The sequence below is a fragment of the Abramis brama genome (genome assembly GCF_963993115.1).
Source record: "Abramis brama genome assembly, chromosome: 8".
NCBI classification, from domain to species: domain Eukaryota; kingdom Metazoa; phylum Chordata; class Actinopteri; order Cypriniformes; family Leuciscidae; genus Abramis; species Abramis brama.
The window spans coordinates 5,041,586-5,060,237 of record NC_139970.1 but is presented as its reverse complement, the minus strand read 5'-3'; the positions used below and the strand labels follow the sequence as shown (position 1 = coordinate 5,060,237).

General features: G+C 38.3%; 1 protein-coding gene across 1 annotated transcript in view; it reads right to left on the bottom strand.

Moving 5' to 3' along the window:
- LOC311087809 (piezo-type mechanosensitive ion channel component 2) overlaps positions 1-18,652 on the bottom strand; it is a gene marked incomplete at its 5' end in the record, with an annotated part of 88,740 nt that overhangs the window by 46,772 nt on the left and 23,316 nt on the right. Inside the window, 13 exon segments of the mRNA XM_084121280.1 lie at positions 74-237; positions 2,284-2,381; positions 3,209-3,241; positions 3,549-3,590; positions 3,937-4,104; positions 4,266-4,414; positions 9,260-9,441; positions 11,350-11,455; positions 12,100-12,363; positions 13,170-13,325; positions 13,710-13,835; positions 15,843-15,926; positions 18,335-18,500. Coding sequence (XP_083977406.1) covers positions 74-237; positions 2,284-2,381; positions 3,209-3,241; positions 3,549-3,590; positions 3,937-4,104; positions 4,266-4,414; positions 9,260-9,441; positions 11,350-11,455; positions 12,100-12,363; positions 13,170-13,325; positions 13,710-13,835; positions 15,843-15,926; positions 18,335-18,500 — 1,738 coding nt within the window.

Sequence of the window (18,652 nt, the reverse complement as noted above, 5' to 3'; positions counted from 1 at the left end):
AGTTGAGCTTGACTGCATGTCCAACTAATCTAATGTAAGGTTTGTGTAGGATGTACACTGGTTTATGTCTTACCTCCTTCACGCAAACCCAGATGATGCCTGTGGAGACTAGTTTGAAGCTGTGGAGCTCCAGTATTCTCCAGCACACCTCCTGACCTCTCCAGAACAACAGGACAGCACGCAGGATCAACTCATGCACCCTGTCCACCACCACCAGCCAGTGGTTCACTGCGTCCACTACGAAACATGCACACATTCTGCTTATTTCAATATATTGCATTACGTCATTTTTTTTCTGTCTTAGGGTCCTTGCACACAGAGTCCGAAATTTTCGTATGCTTTTTTCGTATTCATGATTCGTTGGCTCTAAATAGTCAAAAAACCTCTCAAAGTGCTTGCTACGGATGCGAAAAACACAGAAAATCTAACCCAATCCGAATTTTTTTATGACGGACAAGGTTTCGGAGGCAGTGTGCAAACGTGATTGACACAATGTGAGGTCGTATTTATTTTTTAAACGTGTGAAAATTTCAGACGAAAATGTAATGCCTTGATAGGGTCTGCCTTGTAAATAGAAACCTTTGACGTTCTCCAGAGCAAGACTACAGAGACACACTGGGTCGCTTGCCAAATCTGCTATTATTAGGATCGTCCAGGTGATATGTGATGATGAGAGTTTACGGCCCTGAACATTTTCATAAATGGAGCCAATCACAAAAACACCTTGTGGCGGCCATTTCGCTTTTCACCATAACCAAATTATGTATTTTGTATGATATCTCCTGATCAAAAGATAACATGGAAAATGTGATGTCTACCCCTATGTTTTGATGGCCAAGGATCACAATGATACCATATAAAACATCATAAACCGTTCAGGTGAATAGTTAATGGTGAATTCAGTGATAATGTGAGGATTACAATGAAATCGCAGTATCTGAGATGAAGATGCAGAATGAAATTTCAGGCATATTTCATGTACTCTTAATTTGCCATCCCTCTCTTGGGCAGGAGTTGTCTATTATGTTAGTGTCCACAAGTGGGAAGCATTTATTTCAGTTGATACTTCTCAGTGCAGCCTTCCCTGGAAGATCAACCTGTAGAGCACATCTACTGGGCAGCCATTCATGCCAATCAGCTGACACCAAAGGAGCTCACCCCTGCAATCTCAGCTCTACTTCCCCTATGATGACTCCAAATCAGTGGCCATGATTCGTCATGCAATGAATGTCATCAATCAAGCAGTACAGAGAATAAATCCAGGACAAGTACCCGTTGTCACTGCGGACCAGGCTCTGTACAGAATAGCCAAACAAATACAGTGGAGTTGGCCCATTAGACATGGAGAAGATCATTTTGTCATTGTCTTAGGAGGACATGTCTTGAGATGGCAGCTCTAAAGATACTAGGGGACTTGCCAGAAGGTAGTGGTTGGGTGGAAGCCCTTGTCCAAGCCAACATAGCTACCAAAGGAGTTGCAGAGTCCTTCCGGAAAGCATCCCATATCACACGGACAAGTTGTGCACATCAAGTAACTGGCAGTAGTCTCCACGTCCCGATGACAAAGGCCTACAAACAGTATACTGAATCAAGACTACCAGCTGATCCGCTTGTCACCATTGACAACTGGTGTACCATGAGGCAGCAAGAAAGTCCTCAGTCCTCAGATGGAGCTCACTGTCTTGTCATTTGTAAGATCCCATTGCGACGGGAATCATGGAGGACACAAAGGTTTATTCTTGCCTATTTATTGGGAAAATCTTATTAAAACCTAAATAATATCTAACATTCCATTCATTGATGGCCATATAAACATTCACCATGCTATCTAGTTAACTTGCTGAAAATTTGGTCAAATACAAGCTTCAAATGATTATTCACATATATAAATATGCACTACTTTAACGTCAAGACAAGGCAAATGTAGCTGGAAAAAATAATAAATAATACAAGCAGCAATCATTCTCTCCGCCGCTATGTTTAAGGTTATTTTTATTTTATTTTTATTTTTTAATAAAGGCTATTTTGGTTTACACAATTTTGGTTTGCTACACAAGAACTTCAATTAATTCAATTTGTTTCGCAAAACATAATTTGCTTGAATGAACTGTTATACTCTCTACAAAGTTTTCCTCAATTTATTTCAGGAAATAAACTATTTTTGAGTGTCGTTGGAGAAAAAATATTTCCACTAAATAATGGCTTTCTCACACAGAACGTGTTGTATGGATTATTTGGGTGGTGCATTTTAAACCAAATTGTCCAGGTAGGAATTGTACATACCATCATCTGCTAATTCTGTTTCATGATGTTTGTCCAAGGAGGAAGACGAAATATGTATTTGATCACCACCTTTTCCCCGGAGCTGCCCTTCCTTCAGCCTTTAAGGGAGAAAGACAGAGTCACGTATATCTCCCCGGTGAGATGTGTTGAGATTTTGAAACAATGCAGTTGAATTACATGCAGTTGCTTGCTTTATTGGGGAACAGCGCCATCTGGCGTTTTCTCACCCCATTTACTTTTGTAATATGGAAAAGTGCACAAGGGTCAAAATGTTTTTTTAAAAAAACAATAAATTATGGACAGAACAGTGAAAAAAAAATTTGCAACAAGTTAGAACAAAGCATCTTATTCAACAATAAGGGTGAAGGGGGAGATACTAACAAACAGCATTTCTGTGATTTACATGTCAGTTTACATGTCACACTCAGGGCATGGACAAAAATAATACTGAAGCAATTCAACAGAAAATCAATGTACATTCAGATTCTTTACAATTTATTCAAGAAAAAGAAAAGTACACCTGTCTCTCTTTTATTGTGTCACTTCCAGCTGTACTTCTGTTTCTAAAAAAATCAAAAGCATCTATCGAAAGTCTTTTTAGTAATGGTCATCATTTAAGGGCTGCAACGTTCAATTGTTCCACAGCCGAAAACCAGCTGTGTTTTTCTGGACTGCAACCACTAATAAACATATTCAAAAAGTGTAAGAAGAATCAAAATCAGATGTGTGCAGTAGCTCATCTCTTCATCTAGAAATTTTCCATTTAATATAACCATTGTGCCTGTGAGTAAGGCACTGAAGCCCAGACTACACATTAGACCTGAATTTTGTTCTGCAACAAATGGCTGGACCATCTGTTTCTGTGACATGAATAGCTCTCTAATAAACTCTCACATGAAGCCCTGCAAACCTAAACCTCACTCACCATTTCATCAGTTTCTCAGTGTTTTTCCTTATCCTGCAGTAAAAAAAAAGAAAAGAAAAAGAAAGTCAGTTTATTACAGGAGTTCTTATAACGCACAAAGGATGAAGGTGCTTTAGAGGGGGAGATGAGGAATGACTTCAGGATCAAGGAAACTCAGGTTGTATTAAATAAATGCACAAAATCACCAGTCACCTCGGCTGAAGGATGCAATTATGATTAAGGAAAACAAATAATATATTAGAGCTGTCAATTTATTGTGTTCAATTAATTATGGAAAATGTATTTAATGAAGTAAAAAAAGAAAACTATTTAAAGCCGCTGCAAGAGGTGAAATACTCACATATCAAAAATCCCCTTCAGTGTTTCCTTCAGATCTTCTTCTCTGAAATCATATCTCAAGATATTAACAGACATTAATGCAATGTTGCTTCTCAAGTAAATTCATCTTGTTTTAATTGGAAAATTATACAAAACTGTTTATTAAGAATGCATTTTGCAGTGTAAAAGGCAGGTGAGTTAGCATTAGCCATAAGAGAATGTTTTTCAGTTCACTGCTGATGGAACTGATTACCAGAAAAAACAAGATCAAATTTGAAGAAAAGTTTGAATGGAAGCTATGGAGTATGCAGAGTTTTTATTCTGATGGTATTGAGTTCTCTCACAATAATTTTATTGAGTCCAAAAGACAAAGATGCAATGTGTTTGTGTGTCTGCGTATTTTGACACACCTGTTTGTTCTGTTCTTCGTTGAAACTGTCTGAAGATCGGTTACAGAGAGGAAGTCACAGTTGAAATAATGCAGCTGAAGAATGCAGGCCAGAAGGAAGAAGGCCGGCCGTAAGATTCGTGCAAATAGTTCAACGGTGTCAAACTGTTCTAACCCAAGGTCTCGTAACCTGACAGAGTGAACACACGGATTTCATGTGTAAAAGCTGTGTCATAATCATATGTACATGATATCAGAAACATCAGTCATTTTTGGTGGCATTTTTGCCCCAAAGCCCTGTTAATTTCATAAATGATTCTAAGAAATGATTATCTTCATGGCAGGACTTACCTTTCCTCTGTTATGCCTAAGATCTGTTGGAACAGGTTACAGACACTTTTAAACTGGTATACGTAGATCAGCATCAAAACTAGCATAGAGTATCCAACCACAACTGCCCAGAAATACTTCAGTTGACTCCTCCATACTTCATAATGCACCTGGACAAAACAGTTACATCAATATTCAAGTTAAACAGAATTCACAACCCATTTTATTTGAGTAATTTGACATATTTCCAAGTGAAGTTAAAATCAATGAGAGAACAAAAAAACAAAACAAAAAAAAAGATAGGGAGTCTAATGACTTTATTTTTATGCATCTGGAAATGACTGGATGGTGAAAAGTACAGAAATGAGTTTCCTCGCTAATGGCCAGGTCAGCTCCTGCTAGTAGACACCGTTACGACACTGTGACAAGCTCGAAAGAGCATTGAGTCTCATTCACAAAACATGCGTACGCACAAATTTACAGAAAAATTAAGGAACAACTGAAATTAAACATACACAAAAAGCACTTTCTCTGTGTGGACTTATAATCTTGTAAAGAAGTTATATATCATCTTAAAATGACTATATTATGTCATATTATATTATTTTTTTATTAAAAAAAATTGAATAATGAATAAAATTCATATAGAATATGAATAAAATTAATAAATAATACAATTTAATTTCATATTGAATATATTTCATAAGAAAACCTGTGTTATAGCTTCAGTTGCAAGATTTCTCTGAATAATGTGTATGAGGTCTGCAATCTGGATCTGTATAAAAGGTGTGTATTGTGTTTGAACTGGTTTTGAGAATGACACACTTGGCACTGCTCCAGGATCTGACGAGAGTGGCATACGTTTGACGAGACTGACAACAGGTTGTAAAGGAAAGGTTGTGCGTATATGGAGATGGTTTGGGTGTATGGAGACCTCGCGGCGGCTCATTTAGAAAACTCTAAATAATAGTGAATAAATTCACTAACATTAGAACCAGATTAAGGGTGCGTTTACATGTCAATGATGTACTAAAACCGAAACGTTCTTTCTTTGCTTTTTTCGTGTACAGAAGATAACTTTCTCAAAACGTTCTCACATGGATCCGTGAAAACGACTAAAATCGCTGTGTTCTGCTTAGGGTTGGGAATCGTAAGAAATTTTCCGGTTCCGATTCCGGTTCCACCAAACGATTCCGGTTCCCATTCATTAAAAAATATTAAAACAACTAATAAAAAAATAGTAGTAAGGGAAAAATCCCAAATGAGTTTAACAGACTGGTAATGTCAACAAATTCATATTATTAAGCAATTTTTGCAAAAAATTTAATTTTTTCTGAAGGAAAATAAAAAAATTCTGCATTCTCTAGAATAATTTGGGACCTCTCCTATAGCTTATTGTATAATCTCCAGCAGTGGAGAATACCCTCTCAGAAGGGGTAGATATGCTTGAACACCCATGTAAGATGTGTGTAGAACAGATTATTTTTAAAAACCGTTTTGAATGATTGATTCATAAAGACTTTACTTGTTTCATTACTGGATAAATCAGCGCTCTAGCAGTTAATAAACAGAACTGCATGCGTCTTGCGGAAGAACATTGTTGCCGGAGCTACTTCTCTCTATTTATGTCTATGGCGAGTCACGCAGGCACTGGGCTACTCCGCAGCGGCTGCGATCCGCCAGTCCGAGTATAAACGCTTATTGCAGGCTTATATAGTAATTCAGGATAAGACAAAAACACGGTTTGAAAAAAAGGCATTCATGATGCGCTCATTGTATAGCTACATTTTGTAAATTCTGAACAAAATTCTGAACACAAAAAAATCATTCATGCGTCTTTATGAATGTTTTGAAGCATCAGCTGTAATCGATACACTCGTTATTTGAAGGCAGCGACTTTCAAAAGGTGATTTACTCTATTTTGGTTGTCGTAGACATCAGTGTTTATACTCTAATTATAAACTTTTATCTCAGTACTTCTGTGATCATTTGAATATTTGTAACATAAATATCGATACTGTGTGATTGTAAAGCTGTTTCATATTGACAACTGCTCTCTCTGGGTCAGCGACAGCGCAAACAGATTTGAATGTTCAGGGGTGAGGTTTTTGTAATTTAGGATAAGATCGCGTGGGTGTTTGAATCAAGATCTTTTAAAGATTAATCGTGCAGCTCTGTCTACTCTCTCTCTCTCCGTTGATATCTGACGCAAAACGTATTTAAGGAGCGCGAGGGCTTTATTCATTACTATTTTTATGAGGTGAGACGTCGCTATTAAAGGATAAGCTCCCAGCACTTCACCAAAACAGCGCACCAGAACCGTTTTCGGAACCGAAACTTAAGCCGCCTTTCCACTGCAAACGACAAACGACAGCCGTCGGACCGGAAGTCATTCATTTCCAATGGAGAGTCGTACGGGAGCTGCGGGGAGTTCCGATCATATGCGTATGCGGAAATTTCGGATCCGATTTGAGCTTCGGATGCGTTGAAATATCTGAACTTCTGCGGCTAGACCGTATGCGACCGGTCGACCGGATGTGATGTATTCTAATCAAAACTATGAGCGCGAAGCTAGAATTGCCAATATTTTAATACTTTATTGTAAACGCTATTCCTGCAAAATGACGGTTATTAATAATAATGGCTGAAAAAATATTTGTATCATTATTAAATCAATATTTATATTGATTAGCTCTATAAAATCGACTGTTTTTTATATTAGATGTATTGAGGGTCATTCGTTTTGTGTTGATATATTCATGCATGCATTATATTCATTAAAAGCATTAATTTTACCATTGTGAATAGCCGAGGGTAACGGTTGCTTCACGACCAATTTCAAAGTTCCTTGCGACTGACACCAGGGGGTGAAATGCGACAATCGAATGCGAATGTCGTGCGCAGTGGAAAGGCGGCTTTAGGAATTTTGCACGGTTCCGGTATTTTTTCAAAAACACTACCGGTTCTGGATAAGAACCGGTTCTCGGTTCCCAACCCTAGTTCTGCTGCTAGGCCAGTAGATGGCGATGTCACTTTGTAAAGAAACACTACGTGCCTATAGACTAATAATAATAATAACCTTTATTTTATAAAGCACCTTTAAAAGCAGCTTCTCAAAGCGCTGTACACATAATACACAATTGTTAAAAGCAACAAGAAACACATCAACAGGAAAATGCAAGTTTAAAAGAACATGTCTAAAAATGGCATAAGTCTAAACTTCCCTAAGTTCAAGTCCTCTTAATACACATGATGTCACCGTTTTCACAAATTCACGTTTTTGTCCATGATGGTATCATTTTCAAAAACTTGCACTTTGAAACTGGTTTGCAAAGGCTTGAGTTTTCAGGCTTGAGAGTCGTGTAAATGGCCCCTTAGAAAAAAATGATGTGCTATGAATAATTTATGTAACCTTTAAAAGCAAGGAACAACCACCAGAGCAGCAAAATATAGCGAAAGAGCTAGTTAACTATAAATACATAAAATCTCTAACTTTTACATCATTTCCAATTAGTGGTGCCCAGTAATTAAGGATTTTTACTATAGAACTGTTCTCAAGTATTGTACTTTTATTTTGGAAAACTTTTACTTTACTACATTCCAAAGCATAATAAAAAATGTAAGCACTACATTTCATAAAAACATAGCATTCATCGTTATTTCAAACTGAAGAAGCTGACACCCGTCTGAGACGTGATCACTGTATGTACGCGGTAGGTTAGTATTAAAATAACTAGTGCTGTGTGCATCTTCCACTCTGCTGTAGCAGTTTCAAATTATGGTAAACTAGATCACATAAAATGCAACCTAAAATGTTTACATTTTGCCCCATGTTACGTCTGTTGTAATATTTATGTTTAAACTCAAGCATAGCTCAGCTATATTCAACCAGTTCCTCTGAATAAACTGAATCAATCTTAAGCAATGATTTGACCCTATATATATATATATATATATATATATATATATATATATATATATATATATATATATATATATATATATATAGTGCTATGCATAAGTTTAGACACCCATGCTAAAGTTGACTAAAAAGAGGAATAAAAAATCATCTTTTGGAAATTGAACTTAATGCCTTAATTTAAAAAATTAGGAAAAATCCAACCTTTAAGGACACCAATTTTCTTTGTGAATGAATAATGTATCGTAAATAAATAAATGTTCTTCCTTAAAATACAGGGTGCATAAGTTTGGACACCCCTATGTTAAATTCCCATAGAGGCAGGCAGATTTTTATTTTTAAGTATTTTTATTTATTTATTTTTTAGGATACTATGCATCCTGATAAAATTCCCTTGGCCTTTGGAATTAAAATAGCCCCACATCATCACATAGCCTTCACCATACCTAGAGATTGGCATGGGGTACTTTCCATAAGATCATCTCTCAATGCAAATCAAACTAGCTTTTAGGCTAACTGAAATAAAACCATGCCAATCTCTAGGTATGGTGAAGGCTATGTGATGATGTGGGGCTATTTTAATTCCAAAGGCCAAGGGAATTTTATCAGGATGCATAGTATCCTAAAAAATAAATAAATAAAAATACTTAAAAATAAAAATCTGCCTGCCTCTATGGGAATTTAACATAGGGGTGTACTCACTTATGCACCCTGTATTTTAAGGAAGAACATTTATTTATTTACGATGCATTATTCATTCACAAAGAAAATTGGTGTCCTTAAAGGTTGGATTTTTCCTAATTTTTTAAATTAAGGGATTAAGTTCAGTTTCCAAAAGATGATTTTTTATTCCTCTTTTTAGTCAACTTTAGTATGGGTGTCTAAACTTATGCATAGCACTGTATATATATATATATATATATATATATATATATATATATATATAGTGAAATTGGTGAGCATGACATTGAGTTTCTGAATTAAGGACAGTTATTTTGAATTGTTAGAGAATATTTATTAGAGGTTGCTCAGGTTGGCTAATAAATGGATCAGCAAACTCTGGTTGTGAAAAGGTTGACACATGGTCTAAACTCACCTCGTACAGAACCACACCGAAAAGGAATAAGCAGATATAGAGAATTTTGTAGACTGCCACTTTGTCTGAGAAACTGACAAAGAAGAACATGAAGCAGCAGCAGAAGATCCAGTACTTCACCAAAATGCCTTTCACTAATCCTCCAAACACAGTCATCATTTGAGAGCTTTGACTGTTGTCACCTGGAATAGAAATATACACACATTACCACAATATATTAATTATTTTGCAAGTGAGATGTTATATTTTCAAACAAACATGAAAGACATAAGACTTAAAGACATATTAATATACTGTCATTTATAGAAACAGCAGCATTTTCTACCCCTTGACATCAACTGAAATTGAAGTAATTGATAAAAATTATGTTTTAAAAAAACTGTAACTAAAGTCTAAGCTCCTGTTTACACCTGGTATTAAGGAGCATTTTCTTCAATCTGATCACAAGTGGACGACACTGAATACAGGTGTAAATGGGGTCTAAAATGTTTTGAGCTTGTCCACTTCCAGGACTCTACCGGATTGCTTTCATAGTTCAGTCAAGAGGTCGAATGCGTTCAAACTGCCACAAAAGAAGGCCTACTCTCTGCCTACTAACCTAATGCGTAAACATTGTGTGTAACACATAGACCCTCCCCTCTAATAAATCAGGACAGAAGTGGTCAAAAGTGGGGAAAAAAAGCAAGCATAAACAGCGTAACCTCGCCTACTTGTGATCCGATCTACCAAAATGCATCTTAATAGCAGGTGTGAACAGGACCTAAGCTGGCTTAGCTGATCTCCCTAAGCTGATTCAGGCACTTTTCAGTGAGGAAAACTAGCTTGGCTAAGCTATGAGAAGACCTTGAATGAGCTAAGACCATCATAAACAACCGCGGCCACCATTCAGCCCTGAATGTCAGTGAAGACCACGACACTTTGACAGGCCCTAAGGACAGATCTCCTGTGAAGACCAAGTCCACTAGACAGCCCTTGGCACAGACCCTCAGCAAAGACAACAAGAACCAAACAAGTCCTCTGCACAGACCCCTATGGCCAGCTTCTACTGTTCCCACTAAATATAGGAAATGGCATATCAATCTTCAAGCAGAAGGAGCTGGATGAAACATTTTGAGTCATATCAATCCACAATCTCACAGCCTGGATTAAATCCCACTATGTTTTTTCCTTTGGCCATGAGAGAGCTGGCCAACCCCACTGAGCCTTGTTTCTCACAAGGTTTTTCTTCTCCATTTCTGTCAACTGCTCTTCAACTGTAATCAACTTTGTTTCATAACTGACCAATTTTGCAACATTAATACTGTTACTGAACTGAATTGAATCAAAATTAAAGTGTCTTCTGTAGCTCTTCTTTACAGCAGTTTGCATCATTACTGTTTGTTCCTGTTTATTACTGTGAAGCTGCTTTGAAATAATCTGTAATGTATAATTCACTCCACTTTGTGCATTAAAATCATGTAATACACACCTAGACCATATACAGTATTAATTAGGGTCCTACTTTATATCAAGTGGCTATAGGTACTATGTACTTACATTGAAATTAATAATTTGATACAATGGACTTATTGTGTACATGCATGTTTTTACATTGTACTTATATTTTGAAAATACCTGCATGTAATTACAGCTGTAATTAATGTTATTACATTTGTAATTACACTGTTGACCCTTCCCTTACACCTTAACCCATCCTTAAACCACACCTTACCCGTATCACACCTCAATAGCAGCACAAGTGTTTTACAATCCATCATGAACACAGTGTACTTATTTTTTGATGTAAGTACATACAGTAGTACTTAAATCCACTTAATATAAAGTAGGGTTGTTTAGGTTTTAGCATCTGCTTCCATACTGCCTTTGTTTTGTGGCCTTCAATCATCTTAACACATTTTACATGTATTTTGCAAAAACAGTTGCAGCCCAAATAATGTTTTTTAATCACATATTTATGTTATACTTATAAATCTATAGTGACTTCAGCCAGCCCTAATCAGACAATGCAGAACAACCACATGCTGTATATCATACACAGATTCTGTTAAAAAAATAAAAAAATAATCAAAAGATCAAAAAGATATCCATACATGCTTGAACTTTGACTTCCATTAAATCATCCGTGCTCTGTAGCTCCTCTTTTTTTTCCTTCAGCCGTTGCCTAAGTAAAATCCAGAAACTAAACGTAAAAGAAACCTGCAAAGAAATCATTAGATTTTAAAACAGATATGGGACGTTACACATATCTATAACACATCTTATAAAAATTAGTAAATCGATACAAAAAAACAAAAAAAAATTCTGCAATTAATCAAGATTAATAAAACCTAATATTAAAGTTTTAGATATATTTTTAAAATGTAATAATTGCACATTTCCATGACAAGTTCAAGATAAATCTTAATTAAACAATTGAATAATCAAGTAAAAAGGAATTTAAACATGTATGATGTTATGCTGTAGCCACATTAGATCAGAGGTTTAGAAAAATGGATGGATGGATTATTCAGTTGCGGGCGTAGCGTGTACATCGGTTGTAAACTTGTTATTGCGGTGCATTGTGGGATTGAATGAGTTCACTCATAACGTCCACTACGGTTTCGGACACCACTACAAATGGTGGTCCCTTCAAATATTGCCCTATTTAAGGGCATATGGGGTGATTTCGGACACATACATAACAACTGCTCTCACTCTTGTAGCCGCGATGTGATCGTAATAGATGTAGCTAAATTGTTGTCATTCAGGAACAACAACACATTTTAACAATTCCTTTAACAATTAATCGTGCAGCTCTATACTGAGAACACTTTGTTAAGCTCTATCACAAAATGTCATACCTTTGCAGCAAGGTGCACACAGGGCACTGGATAACCATAGACATCAAAGTCAATCAACACAACCTTCGGTAAAGCAGGGAAAATGTCAACATGCTTAAGATGGAGTTGGCTGATGAATGTAACCACGAGCAGCAATGTCCCGTAGACAGCAAGAAATGGAGCGCTAAGCATAGCGAACCGCCGCCGATCCTTCAGCATCCAGATCACACATGACCACACCAGTAATATTAATGTGAGCCATGAGTTATAGCTGATGCTCCATACCTGCACACATATACAGAAAAACAAGCATGTAACAAGTAAGTAAACTAACCCTGGATCATAACCTGCTCTGTTAATGGCCAGACCAAGGGGCGTAGTTTGAACATTGGGGGGGTTGAAGTTTGGGTATGCTTCCTGATGCCTCCTTTTCATATGATCATGGTATAAATATTGGGGGGGTTGTAATGCATAGATTTAAATATTGGGGGGGTCTCCCCCCAACCCCTCCACAAATTACGCCCCTGGGCCAGACACTCCAACATCATTAGTGACATGCACTTCACTTTCATTAACAACTTTGATAATTATCCTAGGTAACAAGGACAGAAATTGCATGGAACAATGTATTTTCATGAACAGTTCATAAAGCATAATATTTGTATTGTGGGGTAACCATTTTATAAAAGCAATAAGGTACTCAAGGAGTGCTGGGGTGATTGCAGCCAGACAGGGTTTTTGGCTTTATCTGAAGTGCAAGAAATTCCACACACTAAAAAATGACGTTATTGTTTTTCGTCATTAAATTAATTAAATCTGTTGGACATTGGTCTAAAATACAGCTTTTGTCACAGCTTCTATATATGTCATGTATGCGTTTTGATCACATGATTAAAAGTTTGAAAACGCCCACTGATTAGCCGCCACCCATTCTGAGCAACCTGTAAAGGTGTTATGTTGAAAAATAAGAATATGAACAGTTTTTTCCTTCTCTATAATCATCTATAAATATCAAAAGGTCAGAAAATACTCAGATTATACTGCAAGCATGAAGCAACATAGGGCTATTCTGCCCTCAAACACTACGTTACCATTGTGATGATGAGAGCAATTATATAGCTCTGTTTCATGATGAACTGTCCAAGCTGGATCAAGGCACTGGGTCCAGGCCGATCAGTGGAAGGTAGAGGGTCCTCGTCATTCAATATTTCATTGCCTTCGTCACAGCTTTCATTCTCCACAGTATATTCTGTGCATGCATTTAACACACAATCACACACACACAGATTCTAAAATGTGAACAAAATAAACTTAATAAATAGATGTGAACAGAGTGTAAATCTCAAATATTTTAGGAGTTTGACGTTTGCAAACCATTACCTGTATATGCATCTGTGACTGTTGCAATGACAAAACTATATCTAGCTTAGCAATAGTTCAGAAAGTTCAGATATCAGCACATCAACCCACCTCCTTCCCAGCTCCTCTATGCATTGTTTTATCGTCTAGCCTTTAGTCATAGCTGACCTTGTTCTCAAACTCTCTTCTGTCCTGTTGTTTTGTGTGTATTTGGGCAAAATGTACACATGAATAATGTAGACTTTCTATATTTAATTACTTTTTAATGAACAATAAGAGATCTTCTGTGTGTATGGAGATAAAGCCAAGCAATTTGGGTAGTCATCCTCCAGAATCAGGGAATCCACCCCAGAACCTTCGTGGTCTTGCCACGTCCTCTTCCACACCAACACCATAGCCTAAAACATGGCAACAACAGCACAGAAAGCATGTGTTTAAATAATGGTACGATGTAGTACTGCAAGTAACTGCTCTAATTATGCTTAAAGGCACACTATGTAAGATTTCTGATAAAAATATCCAAAAACCACTAGAACAATGTTATATATTTTGTTAATTTGTGTACTTACATTATCCCAAATGTTTCTAAAAATGTTTAAATCCAGAGAAATAAGCATAACTTGTTGGCAAACTGACGAGTGGAAAAGATGAGATGGGTCATGTGCTCGTCACATGATAGTAGGGCAGGGAACAGCCAGTCACATCATGAAACATGTGCTGCGTCTATATACTACGCCCTAAAAGTATGTACTCTTTTTGTGAAGAAAAAGTAGGTACTTTTGAGTGTGTAGCAAAAGAGTACACAAGCTTTGGGAAATACTATCACATACAATTCCTCTTTAACTGTTGCTCTCTGTCGCATTCTGTCACAGTAAACTGACCTGTCAATCCCCTTGTCAAAGATAAAATCCTCCACATTTGATTTAATTTCATTTCCTACCGTATCGGAGAAAAATGCAGAAGCACATTGATCTGCCAGTCGCGGGTCTTTCATGCGGAGATTTCTCCTCATATTAATGCATTTTAAAAGTTAATGGCCAAAAAAAATGATTAGGTTAAACTTTGATTAGTCACTCAAACCTTTATCTAAACCTCTCACCCTCGGTTGCGCATATCCGCCATGTTTTGTTGTTTTTTAACACTTTTTACTCGTGTTTGTAGTTCCTCCTCCAAAGCGCAATAGGTTGTGGGCAATATATGCTGTTATACTGAGCACGGATCCACACTTCGATAATCCACTGGAAATAGTAGACCATCCGGGGACTTCTGGCATACTCTTTTCAACATACTATGTTACCTCTTAACCACTTAACACTATACATAGACCTAGAGCACAAGGTGCCTCACAAATGGCCTTACGCCACAAAAAAACCCCAGACATATATATCCTGCCCCCTCCTGTAAGCTCTATGTGATCGATAGCCGTAATCCCATGCAGAACTGCCCTGCAGCCTCATGTAGGCCCAACATGTTTATGTTGTCCTCCAGTCCTCTGCTGAACAATGTCTTCTTTCTTGCTCAACACAGTCCCCACCTGTTCAGTAAGTGGTTGTGTGTCAGGGACGTCGCTAGGCCCTTTTTAGATGGGCTTCAGCACCCTTAAATTTATACCCAAAAAAATCTGATTAGCTCCATAATATGTTCACAAATTCGCAATCGCCTTAGCCCCCTTTAAAACTTTTAAAACGGCTGCATGCTTCGGCTCCTCCCCGTCTTTTAGTCTGCGTTATTCAGTGCATTCTACAATCCGCATCTGCAATTCCGGGGAGCGAATCCCCTTTGTAGTTTTCTTGTTTATTATTCCCATGATAATTTCCAACTGTTTCTTGTTTGCCAATTAGTGATTGTGTACTTACAGACCTCATGTTTCCTGTCAATTTTTGTGTCAAAAGCTTTGTCCGAGCTTTGTTTGTGTCAGCCTTCTGTCGTTGAGTCTCAATCTCACAGTTTAGGCAAGCCAAGTAATCATCTGTTTTTTTTTTAGTATTTGTTCTCTTCTGTAATAAACTGTTCTTGGTTTCTACTGGACTAGCCAACTTTACGTGACAGATTGTTATATAGATAAAATATGCCTACTTCACAAGATGGATGAGGCAGTATAGCACAGACTCCAGAAGGTTACAGTATGGCATCACTGACTGCCATGTGGCATGGGAATCACAAAGGCTTAAGAAAGTAACAAACCTTCCCTGTTTTATTAACCATGTAAATAATAAAGGTCTATTGCTCGTGATCATCACCTAATGGCAGTGTTTCCCATCACTGGTCCTGGAGCCTGTCCTGTGAATATAGTGGCGAGTGCGCATTTTGCTGTGTGTGCTCAAAATGGATAGTCTTTACAGAAACCTCATGAGAGCAATTCTATCTATATTCATTTTTATTTCTATTGATAAATTATATCTTACCTCTTTTCTTTCAGGGGGGAAATGGTGCATTTTGGAGAAGCTTGATTGGATGCTGGAGTCTTCAGAATAGTTTTCAACATGTTCCTGAGCATGGTATATATTCGGGTTACAAATGCAGATACATAGACAAACATGTACACAATTGCCTTTTTTTCAGTGTTTTCAGCAATACTTTTGGAGTGCAAAATAAAACAGATTTACTCAATTGCATTAAGTAGAAGTAGTGACTGCAGTAATATAATTAAGAGATTCAATTACAGGATTGCCAGGAGTTAAAAACTAGTTAGGTAGTGGCATTTTAGATATGCTAGAGCAGTAGTTCCCAACCCTGGTCCTGAAGTGCCCCAGCACTGAACACTTTAGATGTCTCCCTAATAAAACACACCTGTGTAGCAAACAGCACATTCTAGGGCCCAGTTTGATGATAGGGCTCCCTCTCTGACTGCAACAGTGAAGAAAGGTTTGCGACATTTCGATTGGATTGTCCAACATTATCAGATAAGGATGCTAAGACAACTGACAGACACTTCAAATGTTGGATAGGCAGGACTTCTCATTGATCCACAGGCAATTTCTGCCCTGCACCCATATTGAGACTAATTGGGTTAACATCCAAACAACCATTAAAATTCCTTTTAGATGCAGAAGTGGTGGCTGAAAAAAATAGAAGCCACACAAATCCATCTAAATATATTCATAACCATGTTTAAAATCCTTGAAAATGATGTAAACTACAACACATCGGGCCACATGGGGTCTTAGGCACTCGATGTGCACAATCGCCTACACTGCAATGACGGAATTTTTGTCACTCGCACCTTTGCGCTTATGCAGAAGCAGTGAGTATAAACCAGGCTTAAGAGGTCATCTCACAATTTCACACTCACATTAAGTGGTGTGACCAAAACTCACAATATTAATTTGGCGCCACCTATAAAACTCCAACATAACTGGGGTCTTGTTTGAGGTTAAGTAAAACTGCTACACCTGACTCATCTTATCAGCTTGTTAGTAAACTCCAAGACCTCAAATGAGTGTGTCAGATAAGAGAGACATCAAAAATGTGCAATGTTGGGGTTGGACCAGGGTTTGAAACCACTGTGCTAGAAGTGTTTAAATCATGCTGTAGGAGGGCCACTTTCCTGTTCAGTTTCAACTTGCCCTAACACACCTGCCTGGAAGTTTCTAGTTATACTGAATATTTTGATTAGTTGGTTCAGATGTGTTTAAGTAAGGTCGGAGATAAAAGTCTAGCTTCCAGGAGCATGTGCAAGCACTTCTTGAACTGTATAGTGAGAGAGTGATGAGGGTGAAATACCCCTCACCCCCATTCAGCTTGCATACGGAAACATATATATATTACTTCTTCCAAGCTCGTACCCCAAGGGGACACCACTGATAAAGTGGGATGCGTAGCTGCGGAAACGCCCATCCTCTTTCAGCCATGTAAGGCAGCCCTTATTATGCGAACATGAAAGGAGCATATCCTTCTCTCTGTATTTAAAAGGAGAAGCGACACATGAGGAAGTGAGACGCGAGAAATGGAATAACCCATCCTGCCTCACCTGGCCAGTCGCCATAAACCTTAACAGTCCCTCATGGAGGTCTGGGAGAAATGGAAGACTGGCGGGGTAAACACGTTCATGACCCGCTAATAAACACTCATCCAGTCTGCTTGGAGTGCGCTCCTGTCTCTCCACCGACCAATCTAGGCTTAATCTGGTGGTGGCGCAGGTCATTACATCAAGTAACTCCCCATATGTGGGTGACGTGGAGGAGGCAGCCTCCTTAGAGCTAGATCGACCGAGCAACATGCTCTCGCCCGGACTGGAAGAAGCAGGCGAGCGGGCTTCAGAGTTCGGTGCGAGAGCATCGGAACTGGCAACATAGGATTGGGAAAGGGACAGACCCGACCCAAGCTCTTCAACCAGATCCAGCTGCAAACCCCATGTGTGCAGACAGCGCTCTGCCTCGGCAGTAGCGGGTCCAGCACTGCAGGGCGCAGACGCCTGGATCTTGTCCCCCGAGACCAAAGCCAGGCGAGAGCAGAGCTTTTTCACTGTCAATGCATCACAGTGCGCACAGCTAGCCCCCTCAAGAGCTGAACATGCGCGCTTCACTCCGAGACACACCACACACAAATTATGAGTCATTGGGCGTGATGTATCTCTCACATGGAGGCATGCACTTTCTTTGCACTTTCGTACTATTTTTTTGAGCACATGCACAACAAATAAACGGCTTCATAGACTGGATGAGCAACTCTCCTGACTGCTGTGTCATCAATGTGAGTACTTAGCAGCAGCTGTTTAGCCCTGTAACTACATAACAAGTTAGGAGGACAGGTATTATATGGCGTATGCATATATCTGATGTTAAACTCTGCAGAAGATGATGGTAGCCCTCCAGGAGCAGATCTGGACACCCCGCCACATAGAAACATGTTTTTTTGTAGCTTCATGTCTATGCGTTTGTGAAGTGTATTACAGTACCTCCTCAACAGATTGATTCCACTTTTGTAGTAGACTCATGACTGAAAAATACAGCAGTAGGAGCATTAGTGGGTTCATTATTGCAGGCCAGCTGCCATCTTCATGCAGAGCCAGGATATACGGTTCTGACATGTTGGTCTGGATGAGCGCTGTCAAACCAAACAACCTGGTAAACAGACATAGATATTAGATGCAAACAGATGCTGAATGTGTTTTAGTAAGGTGTTGGACCAACAGCTTCAATGTGCCTTGACCCTGCAAGACTCTGGGACTCTACTGGTGTCATGTTTTGAGTTCTGTTCATGTTTAGGGGTGCTT